Source organism: Numenius arquata, chromosome 2, assembly GCF_964106895.1.
Source record: "Numenius arquata chromosome 2, bNumArq3.hap1.1, whole genome shotgun sequence".
In the NCBI taxonomy this organism is placed as follows: Eukaryota; Metazoa; Chordata; class Aves; order Charadriiformes; family Scolopacidae; genus Numenius; species Numenius arquata.
Window position 1 is genome coordinate 49,308,451 of NC_133577.1, and position 17,382 is coordinate 49,325,832.

Consider the following 17,382-nt stretch of genomic DNA (forward strand, 5'->3'; position numbering starts at 1 on the left):
GCAGTGCGTGGGAGTGATAAAAACTGTCTCTCCAGCCTGTGTTTGCCCAGAAGTTAGTGTCTTGAATACGTTTGTGATGTGTTCAGAAAATACAAAAATATCTATTTGCTCAAAAAAAAAAAAATTCCTTTAGAACAGCCAGAAGTATTTTCAAATACAGATGTACTCTGGTCTGACGGATTCAGACAGAAAGTTTTGAAAACATTGCAGTGTTTTATCTCAGAGTAAAGGCCAAGAAAGAAAAGGGTGAGCCTCACGGGCTACTGAAAGGGCAGGTTTCCCTTAGCCTCAGGAGCAGCCTCTTTGCTACCTGGTAGGACTATCTGCTCAAAGAGAGCCAGTGGGACTAATTTAACTGGATGTTATTTTCTACATGAGAAAAGAATAGGAGCTATGGAAAATGGGGAGAAATCGGTTTCTTAGATGGGGGCCACCCTGGCACATCTGGCAGCTGTGACCACCACATCCCCTGTTCCTCTCAGTGCCCGAGGGAATGATATGAACGATCTTTACGATAATTAACTCAGCTTCTTTCATCCACTCCCCAGTGACAGAGGGGCATGGAGAGGTGGATATTAGGCTGCATCTTAACTGCAGTCACTGTGAGATGGATGAGTGCCGTGTTGATCTTGAGACCCAAAAAGTCATTTGCTTTTGCGAGCCAGGCACAGAGCTGGCAGAGGATGGTGTGTCTTGCATAGGTAAGTAGGTGTATGGGGTGGGCTGCCAGTGTGTGAAACAGAAAATGCATGGCAAAAGCTGTAGTTTGGACTGTAAGACATCCTGAAAGTGTTACCTAGTCTTTCCTAAAAATGGCTTCTGTCAAACGTTACCTTCTTTCCTGCTGGTATATGCTGCAGAGTGATTTTGCTAGGATATAGACACACCAGTGTCAAGGAACGGCACACAGAGCAGCGTTGCTGGTTTGCTTCACAGTATATGTTTTGCATACTGGGCAGCACTGAGGAGAGTCAGATTTGGTGCCTGATTGTGCAGATGCTCACGTTCTGCTCTGAAATCATCAAAGTTTGCTCACTGAATGAATTTTCCAGCTAAACTTAAATTCCAGGTCAGTCCTCTTAGAAACCAAAAAAATGCACAAGGTGAAAGAGAATATAATTCCTTTCAGAATTTGGACATGTAAGGTGCAGGTGCAGAATCTATAAGAAATTATGTGTGAGAGATCTCTGAGGAAAACTAAAGACAGTGCCTGGTCTTGCCTTACTTGAAAAAACAAGTGCTCTGTTACTAGGTTTCCTTCACGTTCTTGCCCAGCAGTTAGAGCAAGTGACTCCAGAGTTGCGGGATCCTGCTCTCATCTTTGTCACTGGCATGGGAAAATTGTTCTGTATTTTTACTATTCCCACCTGTAAAATGGATAAAAAGCATGGTCATTTTGCCAGGGTGAAGTAAACCTTAATAGATGGTCATTGAATGCTTGGTGAGGGTGCAGCTATGGAATACTTCATACCACACTTGCTGTTATCAGGTTTTGCTGCCTGGATTCAATGCATTTAGGAGGTGATATATTGCAGTCCTCCTTCTGCTTGTGCTATGATTTGGCATTGATAGCAGCACTTTAACCCTGGCAATGTAATGTTCTTTCCACCTCCTCAACCTCCTGCCCCTGGTTTTTATGGTCTTGTTTTCATACCCAGGGAGTGCACATGTTAATTCGTTGATAGCAAACCATCTGTTTTAATGGCTTGATATTAATTGAGGAAAGTGAAACCATGAGGTATTAGAGGTCATAGATCCTGAGAACTGATCATGCCAGAGGTTGCTCCTACACAATAGGAGCAGCAGATGAATAAATGGAAGGAAAAGCAGAAAAATCTGTCTGGGGAAAAAAAAAAAAAAAGTGGCTGCTGGAAGATCATTTCAGACATGTAATTCCTTCTTCTCCTGCCTCTGTTACAGCTGAGCCAGTGGTTCATCTCCCTCTCTCCTTGGTCTTGTCCGTAGTGACTTCAGCGTTGGTGGCTGCTTTAATTTTGGCTTTTTCAGGAATCATGATAGGTGAGTGTTTCTCCGCAAAAGATATTTTCATATGAGGGCTGGATCTGAGCCAGGGATAATTGGGCCCTGGGAGGCAAAAGGATTCAGGTTTTAGCTACTGCTGCATTTAATGACACCTTCCCACGCACATGCCTTAACTTCTGATTTCAGTAGTTGTTTCTAACCACAATGACCGATTTGAGGAGGTTTCAGTTACTGACTGCATCTCGAAAGAGACATTATTGCTCTTGTTGTAGAGGAAAGCTGACAGAACACAGCTGCCACTGGTTTTCTGAGAGCTGCTGGTGCTTAATGCCTAAAAGCAAGCTTTTTTATTTGTGTGCCTATAGGCAAATTTATTCTCTTAATATGTGACATTTCAGTTTGGAGTTCTCACATAGGTTCCCCTTTTACAAACTGCTACTTAGTATGATGTGGGCATTCTTGGCATCTTTATTTGAAATTCTAAAAGGTATTTTTCACCCTTTCATTTTCTTATTTTAAACAATTTCTCATCTGCATTCGATTGCAAGTGGAATAGATTTGAATCAATGAAAAGCAGCCAGGGATCCAAACCACAGCCCTGCCACCTTTCTTTGTCCACACTTTATATAGTCTGGGGGAGGGGAGAGATGTACCCAGGACAGCAAATGGCAGCTATTAAATTAGATTTGCTGCTGTTTCATTTCTAAGAATTTCAGGAGTTATCAGTTGCACACACATGGTCCTACATGTATGATTTCTGGCCTGACAGTACCCCTTTAAAATTACTAATTACTTCTCAGGGAGTGGAAGAGTAATCCTCTTTCCATCCAACTAGCCTATCATTGCCATCTCGGGAAAGAGCAGTGATTTAAAAAAATCAAAGCAAAAGCAATGGTGAGGAAAATGGAGGACAGGAAGGGTTTGTGGATAGGTCATTACATCCGTCTGCCTTTGCAAGCGCATGTTTACCCCTTAAATTCTTCCCCTGAGCAACATCTGCTGGAGAAGATGCAATAGCTATTACTGTCACACTCTTTGGGCTCAACCCAGCTGCCACAGAAATCAATAGTAAGGGTAATAGTGATTTAACCTGCTCACGATTGGCATCTTGCTTTGAAAAAAATCCTACAATATCAATTACTATTGCAAGGAATATCCACAGGATGTCTTCTTTCAAGGTGTGGTTTCTAATGCGTTTTAGAAAAATCAACAAAGTGATTCAAGGGATATAACACTACCATAAACTGGTTTCTAATTTAGTTCAACTCTGTTGTTTAGAAACAGGGGAATTTTTGCAAAATAAGCTAGTTTTATGTACAATGTGTTATTCTGAGGTAACAGTTTAGTCTATCCGTTTTAAACAATAAGATGCAATAATCGGTTTCAGGTTGTAGTCACTTCTACGTGATTTAGGAAAGTTGGTTATATCCTGACTCCCTCAAGTTTGGAAGTGGACTCAGAGGTTCAGTTAAACTAAATAGAACAAAACAAAAACCTCAGAACTGCGAAATCAGAGATCTCTGCGAGTGAAATTCATTTTGCTTTTTCCAAACAGTTCATGAGCAAGCCTGTTTCTTCATAAGACGTGTAAATCAGAAGTTCTGGATATATTCAGATTCCATTTTCTCTCTGTAATTATTCAATGTACAGAAATATGACGGTGTCACTGTCTGGTTCGATTGACTGAAATTTGGCCACACATTGAATTCCAGTGAGGGGTGCTGCACAGCTGCCATCCTGTTCCAAAGTCAACCTGTGTCTCTGGTTTACTGTGTTCTCCATGTTTAGTGTATCGGCGGAAGCACCAGGAGCTACAAGCCATGCAGATGGAGTTACAGAGCCCAGAATACAAGCTGAGCAAGCTGCGTACCTCCACTATCATGACAGACTACAACCCCAACTACTGCTTTGCAGGAAAGACCACATCCATTAGTGACCTCAAAGAGGTGCCTCGAAAAAACATCTCCCTCATCCGGTAAATTCGTTTTTGCCTTCCCCATGCTTCACACCATCCACTCACTTATGCTGGCTCTCTTATGCAGATGTGAACTCGTGTCTTTGTGCAGGCACGTACAAATTCTCATGCACTTTTAGACTCGTGCCCCCTTTTTTAAAAAAAAAAAAATCTGCAGGAGTTAGACTTGTGTGGAGGGGACTAGACTTTTCAGCAGTCTCCTTGACCTTTTCCAGGTGCAGTGTTAATCTTCTGAGATTGTGAGAGGAACCGAAGAGTCATCACCAGTAATTCAGACACATCTTTTGCAAACTGTGCAATGAGCGGCCCGCTTTCAGTATTAACTGATGAAATGCTGGGAAAGCTGAGGCTTGGAGGAGGCTCTTTTAAAATCTTTGATAAGATCTTTGGTAAAGACAATTACATCCTTAAGTACAATAGCAGGAAAAGCAAGACTGCCAGACAGTATTAGAAAGACAGGAATATAAAGCCGGCAGGATAGTGATGTCCAGATCAGAACTTCTGGAAAGTTTGAAGTAGTCTCTTAAGAAAAACTTGAAAATTCAGAGTTCTTTCCCACCTTGCGCGACTGCAGGATACTGCGTGTGCCACTTGGGAATATGACATTAGCCTGGTGCCATGCAGTTTTACACAAAAAGCTTACGGTGCTAAAAAATATGATGCTCAGACCAGTCTGCGCAGTCTGCAACGTTTTGCTGTCTCTTATCTCATTCCCCCTCACCTGCACATCTTGCTGGGCTGCATCTGGAAGTTTCCAGTGTACCCTGTGCTGCTGCTGCCTTTGTCACTTGGGCTTTGAAAGGATTTTTGAAGTGCAGCAAGCTGCAGAGAGCAGAAGATACAGCTGGGAATTGATAAGGGCAAGGAAGGTGGGCTTTTTGGGAGGAGGATGAGTTATGAGCTGTAGAGATCTGGTTTATGCCCTTAGTTTGTGATCAGTTGGCCAGGCATAGCCAAGAATAGTGTCTCAAGCTGATACCTCCAAAATGTGATTAGAATTGGTTGAGTCACAGGCAACGCAAGTTCTCACTGTGGTTTCACTGCCCAGACTGGTCTTTATCCTGGCAGAACTCCAGACAGAGCCTTAAGCAACAGCAGAACAGATTGCCCTCAGCAGCCCCTGTTTGAGCGGGCAGGAGGGCAACAGCCCATGCAAAACCAGCCCACTGATAGACCAGGGAACAGAATCAGTGTGTCTCTCAGGCCAGGAAAGTGCACGCTGTAGAAGAGAGCCTTATTGAGAGCCTTGTACCCAGCCCAAGATGCGGGAATGTCTCTTAGAGGCTCAAACTACTGCTGCCCAATGTATAGCCCATGCAGCATTAAGAGGGACTCGGGATCTGGGAGGCAGCCTCATTCTCTGCTGGAGTTTGCTGTGTTGTTAGACACATCACCTACGTGGTGTAGCTATTGCTGTACCAGCTGACTAAGTGAGTGAACACTCAATAGACAGGTGTGCAAAATCTGTATCATGGGGGACAGGATCTGTTGTGTGATGACTTTAATTCCTTTCTCTTCTTCTTGTACCCTTATTAAAAATAAAACTGTAAACTTCATAATATGATCAGTGCCAGAAACTATTCTCAGCACGAATTCCTAGAGCCAAGTGCTTTACAAAGCACTGTCATCACCATTTACTGGCCTTAAGGTGCTTACCCAGAATCACAAAATAAATCAGGAAAAGGTACTTGGTTTAGAATTCAGGTCCTTTGAGAACCATTGTGCTTCCTAGTTTCTTGTTCAGTGTTTTCTTTAATGGTGATGCATAAACATGATGGGAACTGTTAATGTGTTTAGGGTGTGGGAACACCAAGATTTAAGGCCTAGCTTGCACTCACCACTAAAGCACTGATGCCAAAACCATAGAAGAGTGACATCCATTACACACTGTAGTGCCAGCAGCTTGATTTCACTGGGAACTGTTCACTTTTGAGGATCACTTTCCCTACCAATTAAATACATTATAGGTCCAGGAAAGATCACATCAAGGTCTGGTCTCCTGCGTAGGGTGAGGAGTGGTATCGTCAGCATCAATATCCAGTTCTCCCTGTTTCACTGCCATGAAAATTGTGAGCCCGTTCTGTGAGCTGTGACCACAGTGTTATAATGTGTGTTCTCTGTAGTAAAACCTTCTTGTCTTCTCTGGTCTGTCCAGGGGTTTGGGCCACGGAGCCTTTGGTGAGGTATATGAAGGTCAGGTGGCAGGGATCCCCAGCGACCCCACTCCCTTGCAGGTGGCTGTGAAAGTAAGTGACAGTGTATGAGTTATCATGATGGTTTCATGCACCTTTCACCCAAGAGTCCCAATGCATTATAAAAATGAAGATGAATTAAGCGTTACCATAGTACTGAAGGATGTAGCTAGAAAGGTCGCTGCTCTATTGCAATACTTTAATCCATCATAGTGATGGTACAACTTGTACCATGTGGGCTTGTGAGACTGTTAAAAGAGGTCTGCAAGTAGTAAACAGGCAGATTTCCCATACAGCTGCAGTAGACTGCAAGTATGAGAAATAAATCCGTCCTCTGTCCATCCTCCACATGCTACACCTGGTGGTGTAAACTGTCCAGAGCCTTTGGGTCAGAGGCTGAAAGTTTTCACAGGGCCAAGAGCAGCTGGCACATACATCAAAGAGCCTGCAGGCAGGAGGTGACTGGTTTATCAGGGATCTCACCACTCCATTACAGGGTGGATATGCATCGGAGGTGAAGCTAAATCCTAAGAGACCCTGGTAGGGTTCTCCAGGCCTTCAGCAGCCTAACTAGCTTGGTTTGTCCTAGAGGTTGCATAGCAGCACCGTCCTACTGCTGGTTATAGTTCATAGTTTTGCTGGGAGGTAGCAGCATTGAACTGTCTGAGAGCTCAGGAGCTGTGGTTCTCATTCCTCATCCTCTGTACAGCGGAGTCCCATATGATTGAGCATGTTCCCTGTGCACTCTGGGCTGTTTCCTTTGCTGGGAGGAGGATAACAGTGGAATTAATGGGCCGTGTGTTCTGATCTGTACCTTTCAACAGGCTTCACAGTCTAGTTTAGTAATGGTCTAGCTGTTACCTTAGAGTGAGGTTCCTTGTAGAGAAACAAGGATTGTTGCAGACAATGTTGTTGCTTTTGATTGTGTCAGGTGTTCTACATATGTAAGTTTAAATATATTCTCCTTGTCAACCTGTTCATTCTTTTCCAGACATTGCCAGAAGTGTGTTCAGAGCAAGATGAGCTGGACTTCCTCATGGAAGCTCTCATTATTAGGTGTGTATGAATAGGATGAACAAACATTTGCGTAGGCTTGCAAAGTCCAGAACTGTAGGGAAAAACGGTGCTTTGAGAGGTGGTGTCCATGCAACACATCTATACTGTAGTTTTAGCTCATGGCTGTAAGTATTTTAGAAAGAGGATAGGCATTACCATCCTTTTCTTCTCACAAATGAAGAAACTGAGGCACTAGATGATTAAGGACTGAATTTTCAAGGGAGCCCACAGTTGTTTTCATTATGCAAACGGAAAATCTTGAGGCCCAGTTTTCAGAACTGATAATAAAATCCTTTGATTTCTCTTAGAGATCAGAACAGAACATGAGGTAAGAGGAAACCTTAGGAGTTTTGATTGAACTACTCAAAACTAACACACGGCATTGACCTAATGCTGCTGTCATGTCACATCTCAGTGACTGAGTCCTCGAATCTGCAGAAATAGTTTCCTATCGCATTGAGATCTGGAGAAATAAGGAAATATTCTAGACTACATCTTGAGAAATATCGCCTACATAAGCAACCACCTGTGTCGGTATATTATTGGGAACAACTCTGTCCTGGCTCAGGTTCTGCCCCTTGGATAGTGAAATTAGGAGCAGACTTTTCTGCTATCAGACATTCTCTGCTTCCTGTGACCCCTAAGTCTTGCTGTAGCCCATAAAGAATGCAGGATATCTGAGGTAGAAAAGCAGCCAGAAGCCACTCCTTCCCCACCTCTGGTTCTGCACTAGGCAGGCAGAAACTAAGTGCAGGGGTAGTGCTTTAGCTTTTTCCAGCTACTCTGCCTTTGAGAGTTGTTACTTATTCTGAAAAATAAAACCACGTTCCCCACAGCAAAACGTTTGGATTCTTTTCTGTAATTGTGCTTTTTGAATCAAAGCTGCTCCATAATTGAGTCTCCCTGTCTCCACAGCAAGTTCAACCACCAGAATATTGTGCGCTGTATCGGGGTGAGCTTGCAGGCACTGCCCCGTTTCATCCTGCTGGAGCTCATGGCTGGAGGTGACCTGAAATCATTCCTGAGAGAGACGCGGCCTAGACCGGTAAGAAAATAGAAAATTGAATTTTATTTAGTAAGCTGCTGCTACAAGGCAAATACTTAACTACAAAAGAGCTGATCCATGCAGCGACTATTTCCCAGCATTTCAGAGGGTCAGAAAATTCCCATTGCTAGAAGACCACTGTGGCAGGACACAGATTTACAGGGAACAATGCTGCAGGGGTTACGCAGAGGTGCCTCATCCCTGGACTTTGCTAGATAGCATTGTGGATACTATCTAAAGAAAGAAAAAAATCAAAATATTAAAAAAATATGTTAAATTCTACTCTTACCTTCCTTGCTCCAGCTGGGGGCAGGTTGGGGGGAAGCATTAAGGTATTAGTGATAAATCCATTATTTAAACTGCTGATTGGGTGCATTTCTGTGGATATCTGTCAGTACGAGTTTGACTTAGGCAAGAAGAGAATCTGGCCTGGAGCTGTTGACTTAATAGCAAATATCTTTGGTCCAGAGTTTTAAAGATTTTCCCACTGAAATCAGCATCAGTGGTCAGTTAGAAATGTGTGAGAAATAAATTATGACTTCTAGAGAGGAATCAGTACTTCAGAAAAATAAATTTGCTCTGAGGCCCTGGATCAGAAAGGCACCCAGATGGTGTTGAAATTTAGCACCAGGGCCCAGCTTCATACTCTACATTTCTTTGACACAGGGCAAAATGCTGGATTTTATCAGTACAAGAGAGACGCAAATTGGCTCTAGCAGATACAGTTCTTCCTTGAGGCATCTGGAAACAGATCAACTTTGTATTTTTTCCTTGCAGTCTGGTTTGCAGACATAGAAAGTGGTCTGTGTTGCCCAGGAGCGCTGTGGTCTTAGATAGATTGCAATAAAGTGGCTCCTGCCCAAATAAGAAAGCTAAACACCCAGAATGTCAAGATGTTTGAAATCTGAGCAATCTGTTTACAAACAGAGGTTGGTTTTCTGTAGTGCCTAGAGATGCTGTTGTCAGCTCATATGAATGGGCTGAACTTGGTGGGAGGTGAAGGGGGAAATTCATGGTTTGCAATACGGGCTCTTGCAAGGTATGCGGCCCTACACGTGCTTTGTTCAAAACTGCCAGGACAGGCTGTGCTAGATGTGTGAGGTGGCAGTTGAAACGGGATGGGGTAGGGCAAGGGCATCCATCACTTTGCAACAAAAGCATCTTTTAGGCTCATTAAATTAGAGAGAGAAGCTAGCTCAGTAATGATCAGGGTCTTGTGAGGAAGCACCGAGAACATTAGTCTTGTACAGCAGGAATTTTTGCCTACTCACAGTAAAATGAACAGGTTGCTTTTGTGGATGAAAAGCCCTTAATCTTTATAGGATGCAGTCATGGAAGCCGCCTGATCTGAGGGGTTTCTTTCTCTCTGCCCCTGCCACAGTCATGAGTTCCTCCTTCCAATGGAAGCCAAAAGGCTTTCATTTCTGTCAGCAGTAGCTCTGTGCAACCCCTGTGAAAAGTGTCCCAAGAGGTGGACGGTTCACTCTAGGCACAGGATATGTTACCTTCATGTTATTGCTCTTTCTGCCTTCACCATCTCTCCTTCCTTTCTTCCTCCTTCATTGTCTTTCCTGACCTGTATGAGGTTACCTGAGACTGACCACAACTACTACTACACACAGGGGCGGTTCCCAGCCACTTGTGTGGCTATGAGCAAGATGCACGTGGTGTATTGCTGTGTGCTAAGTCACTGGAAATCATGGAAGGGAGCAAAGGGAATGGTGGAGGAGAACGGGAAGCAAGGGAAGGGGGGGAACGTAAGACATTGTAAGAGACATGAAGTGGGAAGGTGGAACTACTGCAGGAGGTATCAGGGCATGGGATCCAACTTAACAGGAGATGAAAATACTGCCCGCACAGATTATTGCACGTTGGGCTTCTGTGTTCTTCGTGTAAATAATGAAAGCGATGTTCATCCAACACACAATGATTTTGCTGGTCTCTAAGCGAGAACGGTCATATGTGTGTAAGCCAGATGTTCATCCAACATCACTGATAACAATACCAGTGATTTTGTGGAATATTGTCAGTTTATACCAGCCAGGTCTGCTCTGTAAGCTTCGGATTCAAACCCCTCCGTGGGTCAAGGGTTTACAGCCCTGAAGGGTTTCTCTGTCCCATTTCTAATAAAGTTTCACATCTATTGCAGGATTATCCCTTCCCCCTCATCTGGGAGATTCAGAGATGCCTGGAATTGGAGCCTTTGCTCATTATGAGCGTTGCAGAATTGTCCATTCTGGGAAGTTCAGCGCTGATCTTTCTCACACACAGCAGCGCAATCAAAGAACAGCTCTGGAAGATAAATTGTATATGGATGAATGATTCCCCTCCTTTGTGTTGTGCAGCCTGTTGCACAGAGCAGTGATTACACTGAACAATACACAGAATTTTGTTCATCTTTAGCGAGATTCAGCCGCACCCAGGGAGGTGTCACACCAGTGCTTCCAGCATGCCCACTGCTCTGAGCAGCAGTGCGTTGCAGCTGGCATCGTCCATTCATCTGGGGAGCAAAAGCTATAAAGCGAATCCTTCGGTGTCTCAAGGCTGCTCCCCTTGCAAAATGAATCCCAAACCTCCATTTTTCAAACAAATTACACGGCTAAATTGTCCTTGGCTGGGCAGTCACATCTGTTTGAGGACTGTATTTAGCCAAATAAAAAGTGGAAGGAATTCATCCAAGGAGGAGAAGGAAGGGGGAAAAAAAGGGAAAAAGATAAAAAAGCCATGCTGCTCAAATCAGCATGTGGCTTCAGCCTCTTGACTGACTTGCAGTACAGCTCAGGTCTGGAATCGATTGCACAGTAAAGAATTGGGCTTTTTACTCGGTTTTCACTTCAGGTTTCTGACCCTTGCCCAGAAGAGGAGGGAATGGGTAGATTGAGATATTTATTTCCCTTTGGTTATTCCCTGAAAGGGAAAAAGAAGGCATCTGCATCCTTTCTTACTGTAGCCACCTTGTGTAGCTGGTGAGTTGCTTTAACTCACAGAGGTAAAAAAGATTATTCCCCCCTCTCCACAAAAGTCAGGGAGTGGGGAGAGGCTTTATGTTTTCAGGAAATGGTTGCTCTACAAAAAAAAGGGGTTAGGGGGAGATGTGGTCTGGTGTTTTAAAGAATCAGTTGAATATATCTATGCAATGAAGTATACTGCATAAAGAATAAAATACAGGCAAGTGATACATAGTCACAATTTTGCTTTATGGCCCGGCACTGAAAAAAAAAGGCTTTGTTCACACAGAGATGCAGCAATTTTCAGTTATGTTATTAGGCAAGTATTGAGGCCAGGTTTTTCCTAATCTCTTCAGAAGATGTTAAGACTTTTTTAGGTGTTACCAGCCACTGTTTAACTACTGGATACTGCCTGCTGCAGAGCCTGGACTTATTTCCAGTCCCAGTTAGCAGTGGTTTAGATCAGGTGGCATGACCAGCAGAGCATCACATCAGTCTGGAGATACATTTCATTACCACAGAGGGGCTGGCAGAGCCAGTGGTCCCTGTCACTGGAGAACCTGTGCTGGTTTGTGCATCAGTGGGAGAGCCCCAGGGGCACTGGGCAGAAAGGCAGGTGTCATGAGGGAGAGGCAGGGGGTGAGAGAGCCTCGTTTGGTCAAGAAACTAAGGCTGCAGATAAACACTTATAAACACTAAATGGCTGCTGTGGAGTAAGCAGTCACGGCCACCCAGTTGTTTGTCATCAACCCTGCTGGCAGTAGCGATTTCCTCCTCACCCCCAGGACTGGCCGCAAGGATCACTGATTCACACCTCAGTGCAGAAGCTGATGGTTTGGCTTCAGAGGCCACCAAACGCAAGCTGGTGCTGAGCCTGCCCTTTTCGCTAAAGCATCTGGCTGCTGCTGGCAAGGGCTATGGACTTCATCAGAGGGGCAGGAACAAGGAGTTGGCAGCCTTAGTCTTCCGTAGCCGTTGGCTATGCAAACCAGTGCTCTGAGGGGCAAGATAAAACCTACACAGATGTGGAGGAGGGAAAGAGCAAATGTGACTCATGCCATTATACAAAATGTCATTCTCATTGTTCAAGGTGACTTTAGAAAGGAGCGAGCAATAATACAAAGAAACCGAGTGAGGACCAGTTCAGGCTACAGATCTCCTCAAAAATCAGGATGAAAATTCAGAAGCATCTCCCATGAGAACTGGGGGAAATTCTTATGGGGCATCCCAATGGAGCTGGAAAGTCGTATCCAGCTGTTCTGATTCTGTCCCTGGGATTTGCATGACATTGTGCCTGCACATTTTTGCATAGTTCATGGATATTAACACTCTCTTGTGCATTTTTGTAATCCCTTTGTTGTTTGCATCTGAGCTATGTCACCTGTTGGAGAATCCCCAGCCCTGCATCAGTGACGAATCATGCCCCGTTCTTGCTTTTAACCCACATTTGTCCCTTGTCTTTTGGTAGAGTCAGCCCTCTTCCCTCTCCATGCTGGACTTGCTCCACGTGGCTCGTGACATTGCTTGTGGGTGTCAGTACCTTGAGGAGAACCACTTCATTCACAGGTAGGTGAACGCATCTATGTCAGCGTGGGCACGGCTGGCATAGACGCCAGCACTGACTCCTAATGCCCTGCTTGATATCTTTATGTCCTGCTGCACTCTAGTGGCTGGATACCTTTAAACAAGGTAGATGAAGTCAGAATAATAGGAGCAACTAATATTCTGGAACCCTTTCCTTCTCCCTCTTGAAGAATGGCTGTACAAGTACAGCCAAAAGTGCAACAGCTCATGACTATTGTTATCTGCTCCTGCAGAACAGGGTGTTTGGAGTCTAAAATTCTGCCCATTGAGTAGAGATGAACAGAGAGAGATTGTAGCTCACTCCTCTGAAGGAGTTACCCACCAGGTATGCCACCGTGGTGTTCAGATCTCAGGGTTTACTTCTGCCCAGCAGAGGTGGAGCTGGAACTTGATCTGCGTACTCCCATCCAGGCTTATACCTTCAGTCTTCAGAGCAACACCTACACATTGTTGTTCTGGAACAGGTTGCCCAGAGAAGCTGTGGATGCCTCATCCCTGGAGGTGTTCAAGACCAGGCTGGACAGGGCTTCGAGCAATCAGGTCTAGTGGGAGGTGTCCCTGCCCATGGCAGGGGGGTTGGAACTCTATGATCTTTTAAGGTCCCTTCCAACCTGAACCATTGTATGATTCTGTGATTCCTGTCTCTGACAGTAGAACACCCATGTGACGATATTTGAATGAGCACGCTAGAAACAGGTCAGTGGATCGTTCCCCAGACAGCTTGGTGTTGGGACTAGCACATTGCTGAAATCAGCCCATGCTGCTGATTGTGACTCCTTAGAGGCTTAAAAATAGTTCCCGAGGTGAAAAGAGGCTCAGGGAGCGCCCGTCTTTTCAGCTGGAAGATGTTACATGAAGTTTAAAGAGGAAATGTTAAAGAGCAAAGTTGCTCCTGCTGTTGGGGTAGATTGGAATTTGGGATGTCCCTAGTTATCCATAAACTCTGACTTTTCTGGCTGTTGTGGGCTCTCTGCAGCTCAGGAAAGTAGGTACTGCTTGTTATTTTCTTTCTGGCTTGCAAAATTGTGGAATGATTAAGTGGTTCTTCTCTTTCTGTTGCTTTTCTTCCCTTTCCTTGTAGGGATATTGCTGCCAGGAACTGCCTCCTTACCTGTCGAGGGCCCGGGAGAGTGGCTAAAATTGGAGACTTTGGAATGGCCCGGGATATCTACAGGTAGCAGAGCTAAGTCCAGGGGGTAGCAGTGTTTGGGCAGGAGGGCAGGCCCTTGTGCTGTCTGTGAGGCCAGAGCAGAGATATCCCACCCTGAGGAATCCCAGCCAGTGTTTTTTTTGGTGTTTGCCTTCACCAGTAGTTTAACTGTGCTCTGGAGACTTCTTCCACTCCTGACAGCTTTCTTCTGGATAATGAAGCCTTATGGTTAGGGAAGGCATTTTTCCTCCTTCTTGTACTCTGTCCTGAGCTTTTTGTCTTTACTTTCTCCATACCGAATGGCATTGATGTGCCCTTTTGTTTTGTGGTCCCAAATCATTCTGAGCTTAATCTCTCTCCTTGATACTACCCCTGCCTCTTTGGTTTGGTGTCATCAGTAAATCTCCTCAATTTACTGCAGATAAAGGAGGAAGGTGCAGAGGAAGGTCAGGAAAATGTAATCACTCGAGCTGGAATTCAGCCAGGACACAGGGTTAATGACTCTGCTCTTGCAAGGAGTGCCAGGAAATCTTTAATGACCACGAGCAGTCAGGGTTGCAGTTTGAGAGCTCATCTTCCAGGTAGCACCTCCAGAAGTGCAGCACCATGTCCCGCTGTGCTGAGGAATTGATTTGCCTCCGACTCGGAGGAGGGAATGCCTTGTACTCAGTCACCCACACTGTTTATTCCAATGCCTTTCCGCCTTTCTTCCTGCTTGGGGATTCTCCCGTGCAATTACTAAGCCAGGCCTGGCTCTGCTTAGCTTGAGATCTGACAGTATCACAGCCTGAGGTGATGCAAACAGAGCACTACCTTCAAACACCCAAGTGTATCAGGGCTGCTTTTTTTTTCCCCTCCTCTCTCTCCCTTCACAAAGAGCCCCCAGTCTGCCCCCCACTGTCAGATGGGACTCTGCTGGGACAAAATAGCATCTGTCACGCTCACACGACCTGCAGAACCGGCTGCCAAGATGAATGCTTTCGTGCTGAGTTTTCAAAGGTGCCTTTGAAGTTTCTGAGTGTTTCTGTGCCCAGGAATATCCTTTGGATGCTCATGGTGTTACAAACAGTGATACCAGCTTGCACTGAGCAGCCTCCCGCAGCCGCCAGCACAGGGTTTGGGGCTTGTAGGTTTTCTTTTTTATGACAACACTAAAGGACTGATGTAATTCCTATCTCAGGAGCATGGGAGGTGGCTTTTGTACTACTGCCCCTGCTCTAATGGCCAAGCATCCTCCTCATCAACCTCCTCATTCTTATAAAGTGTTTTGGATTTCACTGGGTACATATGGAACACGCTTTGTTTATTTTTGGTGGGGATGCTCAAGGTGACCACATGTGAGGTGAGGTGGAGACCTTGCTGTGGCTGAAAAGCGCAGGAGGATGGCTCTGCCAGCAGCGTTTTACTGTGCAAGTGATTCACAAGGAGGATGGACACAGAGAAGGATAACTTGGGTTCACCAGATCAGGCCTAAAGCGAGGGAGATTGGAGCAGTCCTTCCACCATCTGCCCATTTCCACTATTTTTGTGACAAGGAACAGGTGTCTTCAGCATTTTCTCTGCCGTGCTGTTTCACCTAAATTAGTCTCTTGTATGGATCCTAATTTTCAGATTTGTAATTATAAAAATCCCAAATTAATGGCATTTTCTGAATTCTTGGCTGACTCTTTCTTTTGCGTGTTCTTTGCAGAGCCAGCTACTATCGGAAGGGTGGGTGTGCAATGTTGCCCGTCAAATGGATGCCTCCTGAAGCTTTCATGGAAGGGATATTTACATCAAAAACAGACACATGGTGCGCTTCCTTTCCTTCTCTATCCAGTCTGTCTGTCTGTGTTGTGGGTTCCTTTTGTAAAGTGTGAATATTTTGTAAAAAACACATGTTCTTGTTCATTTCTCCTTTACTAGAGAGGTGAGCTGGGTCTTTCAGAGCCAGTAATCTTGGAGGAGGCAAGAAAGATCAGACCAAAGGGGATGAGTGGGGAGGGAAGGGAGATTGAGGCAGGCCCTGCTATGGGGAGGAAAACTTTAGTTCCCCACGGAGGAAAGCAGCAGAGGAGACAGCAGGCAGGATCCATCCAGAGGGGTGGAGGTACAACTCTCTCCTACAGCTGAGCCGCTGCCTGTCTTGGTACCAAGCAGAAGAGTTTCCTATTGCTGCACGTAGCTCTTCACAATTTTATTCAACAAGATCGTGATTTTCAAGCAGCTGACCAGATGAATGCTTTGGAGGGGGGGTTCTGTCCCACCCATTGTCCCCAGGGCTTTGCAGGCTACACCGCACAGGCCCAGAGCTGTGGTGATGTCTGGGAAATGGTTTTATTGCACTCCGAGCTACAGGTGGGGGCTCGGGGGCTGAGAGCACGTGGGGATTTGCTGGCATGTTATTTCATGCAGAGTAGCTTATTCAAGACGAAAACTTTGTCCTAAGTGATCAGGCCACTGCTCCACTCAGTCCTGCCTCAAAAAAGCATAACCTGACTTTAACATTTGTTACATCTAGTTGAACATTGCTGAGTACAAGGGCAAAGCAACCACATTTACCTACCTATATCCTAGGCTTCACTCACTTAACAGTCAACTACTAGTGTTCATTAATTGATTCAAAGTCCATCCTTACAACTGCGCACCTTATCTCTGTCTGAATCCTGCAGTGGTGATTTCCACAAGCTGCCTGAGCACAGGCTGCAAAGAGCAGGGCTGACGGTGCTGGCTGCACCTACGGGCACTGCCCCTTGGTCACGGTCCGTCACTGTGTTTTCCTCAGGTCCTTTGGCGTGTTGCTGTGGGAGATATTCTCTTTGGGATACATGCCCTACCCCAGCAAAAGTAACCAGGAGGTTCTGGAGTTCGTCACCAATGGAGGAAGGATGGATCCACCTAAAAACTGCCCTGGCCCTGTGTATGAGATTTTAACTTTGATATATTCATGCAAATAAGTTTCTGTTTCAAATGCTGTTCTCTAGCCAGAAGTTAATGTCTTTTAAGATTGATCTTATTGTGGCTGATCTGCCTTACAGACTTGAGTGTCAGTGACTTCTCTACAATTTAATTTTTCTGTCTATTTTGGAGAATAATTCGGGGCTCCTTTGGGAAGTGCTGGTCACTGCTTGCTTGGTCAAACATGGTGCAGTATTTCTGTGTCTTAGTTTAGCTGCGGAACTGCGAGTGCCTAAGACTCTTTGCAGGAAGGGAAAACTGGGCTCTGTTATTGGTAGCCCTGCCTATCTTTAGTGAATCGTCCAAGGAATTTTGGGTGGGTGAGTTGTTTCTCTGATGTGCTGTGAATTTCACCCCATTGGTGGCCACATTTCAGTGCTTGCTGGCACATCAGTTGCCCAACTCTGGGGAAGTCAAATCACTCTTGCATTAGAAGTCGGATCAGTGATGTGTTTGGTTTTTGGTTTCTAAGCTGCAGTGACTACCAGTTACGTACCAACAGGATCTGCCAT

The 17,382-nt window shown here is 45.1% G+C and overlaps 1 protein-coding gene across 1 annotated transcript in view; it reads left to right on the plus strand.

Moving 5' to 3' along the window:
- The window catches only part of ALK (ALK receptor tyrosine kinase), a 327,499-nt gene that overhangs the window by 308,015 nt on the left and 2,102 nt on the right, over positions 1–17,382 (plus strand). The window contains exons 18-27 of the mRNA XM_074144531.1: positions 549–701; positions 1,921–2,019; positions 3,772–3,958; positions 6,114–6,204; positions 7,142–7,206; positions 8,122–8,251; positions 12,668–12,765; positions 13,865–13,957; positions 15,624–15,725; positions 16,698–16,832. Coding sequence (XP_074000632.1) covers positions 549–701; positions 1,921–2,019; positions 3,772–3,958; positions 6,114–6,204; positions 7,142–7,206; positions 8,122–8,251; positions 12,668–12,765; positions 13,865–13,957; positions 15,624–15,725; positions 16,698–16,832 — 1,153 coding nt within the window. The remainder of the gene's footprint in view (positions 1–548; positions 702–1,920; positions 2,020–3,771; positions 3,959–6,113; positions 6,205–7,141; positions 7,207–8,121; positions 8,252–12,667; positions 12,766–13,864; positions 13,958–15,623; positions 15,726–16,697; positions 16,833–17,382) is intronic.